Source organism: Bison bison, unplaced genomic scaffold, assembly GCF_000754665.1.
Source record: "Bison bison bison isolate TAMUID 2011002044 unplaced genomic scaffold, Bison_UMD1.0 scf7180017864499, whole genome shotgun sequence".
Classification (NCBI taxonomy): Eukaryota; Metazoa; Chordata; class Mammalia; order Artiodactyla; family Bovidae; genus Bison; species Bison bison.
The window spans coordinates 2,220,872-2,224,500 of NW_011495058.1; the positions used below are offsets into that span (position 1 = coordinate 2,220,872).

Below are 3,629 nucleotides of genomic sequence, written 5' to 3' on the forward strand. Positions count from 1 at the left end.
TTTGGAAGTAAAGTTATGACCAACCTAGATAGCATATTAAAAAGCAGAGACATTACTTTGCCACAAAGGTCCGTCTAGTCAAGTCTATGGTTTTTCCAGTGGTCATGTATGGATGTGAGAGTTGGATTATAAAGAAAGCTGAGCGCGGAAGAATTGATGCTTCTGAACTGTGGTGTTGGAGAAAACTTTTGAGAGTCCCTTGGACTGCAAGGAGATCCAACCAGTCCATCCTAAAGGAGATCAGTCCTGGGTGTTCATTGGAAGGACTGATGTTGAAACTGAAACTCCAATACTTTGGCCACCTGATGCGAAGAGCTGACTCATTTGAAAAGACCCTGATGCTGGGAAAGATTGAGGGTAGGAGGAGAGGGGGATGACAGGATGAAATGTTTGGATGGCATCACCTACTCAATGGACGTGAGTTTGGGGTAAACTCCGGGAGTTGGTGATGGACAGTGAGGCCTGGCGTGCTACGGTTCACAGGGTCGCAAAGAGTCAGACACAAGTGAGCAACTGAACTGAACTGAACTAATGAATACCTACTATTTGCAGAGACTTTTAGGTGTACTGTAATTAGTGGGGGAAAAAAATGAAACCTGTTCCTCTTAAAAAAAAACAAGTGTGTTTGAAGAAAGAACACATACCATATGAAACTTTTAAATGTGATATGGACAATCTGTTATAGGACATAGAAGGGAAGAAAAATTAATTTGAGCTGAACAGTTCAGGTATCATCAAGAAGTAAAACTGGGCTCTTAAAGAGTTAATGGGATTTGGATCAGAAGAGGAAAAAGTCAGCATATATTTATGAAGTCTTTTCACTTTTAACTTATTTCACAAGTTCTAGAACTTCATTCCCCTAGTACATTATGAATTTAATAACAGGGCTAGTAGTTCTAAAGAGATATGTATCTTTGCAGTGCCAGGTCTATAGATCTCTGGAGAGTATCAATCTTCTAAAAAGAACTTGAGTTGTATGTGTGGCACAGAATAAAAGATGCTGTTACTTCTAAAGTATTTGTGTGAAATTGGTCCCTAAATGGACCACTTTGTATAAAGAAATTTGTCTCCATAGTTTTGAATATTGACGTTTGCAGAACAAACTCTGCTGTATAGAGATGATGCTTTCATTTTTCTGAGTCTAGTAGAGGACCTTTTGCACAAATGAGAAAAGTAGGATGGAAGGTAAGTGGTTAACATGTTTTTTAAATAGACTTAACCTGTTTTTATCCTTGAGATAAAAATTGAGGAAAATAAATTATAATGTACTAGTACTATCAGACAGCATCAGAAAATCCTCTCTCTTCTCGTAAAAATCCTTATATGTATATATATATATATATATACACATATTGGGCCTGCCCTTGAGTTAGTAAGTTACTTTGGGGGTATAAACATTCCTCAAAAATTTATAAAGTCTTTATTCTTTAATATCATTTGTTTTATGAGGTCATTAGATCTGATCACTGGTTGATCTTGCAGAAAAGGGAATTTTCAGAAGTACCAAAGGGGGAGGGGGGAACTCAGGAGTTTGTGGCTATTTTGGCCTATCATAAAAACAATATAGTCACCTCAGTGATAATTTCCAAATTAGCCTCTCTTTTCCTTGGGGGTAAATGAATCCCAGAAACCAAGCTTTGTATTGATTTGGTTAATCTCTTCTAGCCAGCCTTTCCAGGTGACATCAGTGTTGATCCATCCCATCAGTATGCCATCCTCCCTTCTGTTGCCTTGGTAACAGAGAAGAAGCAAAAGTTATCTAACGGTTGTCAGTCCCAGTGGGGTGAAATATTGGATTCATCTAAAATGATCTCTCCTTGAACTATTTTCAATTTTAGTATTCCTCCTAGTACCAGTGATGATAGGTCTCTAAATTTGGACAGTTAAAGGCCACCTGTGTGCTGAAGCAAACTAGAATATCCCAAGTCACAAATGAGTTTATTTTTGTAGAAAAGTTCTCTCAGAGCATCTGTGTTGCCTTACTTTATTGAATGCCCCAAAACAAAATTTATTGCTTCTGTAAGTAAATCATCTTGTGTGATTTATCTTTTGATTGGAGCGTTGTGTGCTCAGTCGTGTCCAGTTCTTTGTAATGCCATGGACCGGAATCCGCTAGACTCCTCTGTCCATAGAATTTTTCCAGGCAAGAATACTAGAGTAGGTTGCCATTTTCTACTTCAGGGTATCTTCCTAGTTCAGGGATTGAATCTGTGTCTCCTGTCTTCTCCTGCATTGGCAGGCAAATTTTTTACCACTGCACCATTACCTGGGAACTTATACTTCATTCAGTTAAAAATATATTCATGTGACAAATATTTACACAACTCAGGAACTTTACTTTCACTTTTCACTTTCATGCGTTGGAGAAGGAAATGGCAACCCACTCCAGTGTTCTTGCCTGGAGAATTCCAGGGATGGGGGAGCCTGGTGGGCTGCTGTCTATGGGGGTCGCACAGAGTCAGACACAACTGAAGTGACTTAGCAACAAATATTTACTGAGCACCATTCATGTGCCAAGAACCTTACCATTGTCATTAGTAAAAACCAAAGGTGCTAAGAGCTTATTAGAGAAGGAAAAAATAAAAACTAAGTTTTTGGTTCACAAATGAAACCTCTAGAATAGTTTTGACTTATTTTCAAAGACAATGAAAATCAGCTTTTATCTGTGTTGTTTCAGAATTTTTGCATCTGTTTGAAAAAAACATGATTCCAGAGAGGACTGTGGAATTCCAACACATCATCCCCATCTCTGCAATTACTGGAGAAGGAATTGATGAACTAAAGAACTGTATAAGGAAATCTCTGGATGAACACACTAACCAGGAAAATGATGCATATCATAAGAAGCAATTGCTTAACTTACATATTTCCAATACAGTATCTTACAGTGAGCCACCATCAAAGACTGCTGTTTCTAGTCCTAGAATGGATATCACTTAAATGTATTAAAAGGGATATTGAAATTGTGTTCATTTGAAAGCTCTTTGACAAACATTTTTTAGAATGTTGGTTGTTACTAAACTGGTGTATATACCATCATTCAAGAACCATATTTTTAAAGATGTTTTGTAGTTAAGTTTATCAACAGATAAAAAAATAACTGAGGGTTAAAAATGAGAGGTTATAATATTATGGCTATCCACCTGTAATAACATCCTATAGTATTCTATATGTATGTCTCTAGTGAGATAATTGTTATATTATAAAAAAGGATTCCTTATGAGCAACTAGGTTTTATTTGTTTTTGAGTTTATCATTACCTGGTTCTCCTAAGTTAGTAATAGTTCTCTTTTTTTGGAAAAATCTCAAACTCCTGAATTTGAACATATTCACAAATAAAGATTACTGATAATCAGCAGATTCAGTTCAGTCGCTCACTCGTGTCCAACTCTTTGCAACCCATGAACCGCAGCACGCCAGGCCTCACTGTCCATCACAAACTCCTGGAGTCCACCCTAACCTATGTCCATTGAGTCAGTGATGCCATCCAACCATCTCATCTTTTGTCATCCCCTTCTCCTCCTGCCCACAATCTTGCCCAGCATCAGGGTCTTTTCAGATGAGTCAGCTCTTCGCATCAGGTGGCCAAAGTATTGGAGTTTCAGCTTCAATATCAGTCCTTCCAATGA

General features: G+C 37.8%; 1 protein-coding gene across 1 annotated transcript in view; it reads left to right on the forward strand.

Annotated features, from left to right (window-relative positions):
- Nucleotides 1–3,358, forward strand: part of GTPBP10 (GTP-binding protein 10 (putative)) — a 26,841-nt gene extending 23,483 nt beyond the window's left edge. The window contains exon 10 of the mRNA XM_010829007.1: nt 2,678–3,358. Coding sequence (XP_010827309.1) covers nt 2,678–2,940 — 263 coding nt within the window. The 3' untranslated portion in view covers nt 2,941–3,358. The remainder of the gene's footprint in view (nt 1–2,677) is intronic.
- The last annotated feature ends 271 nt before the right edge of the window (nt 3,359–3,629 follow it).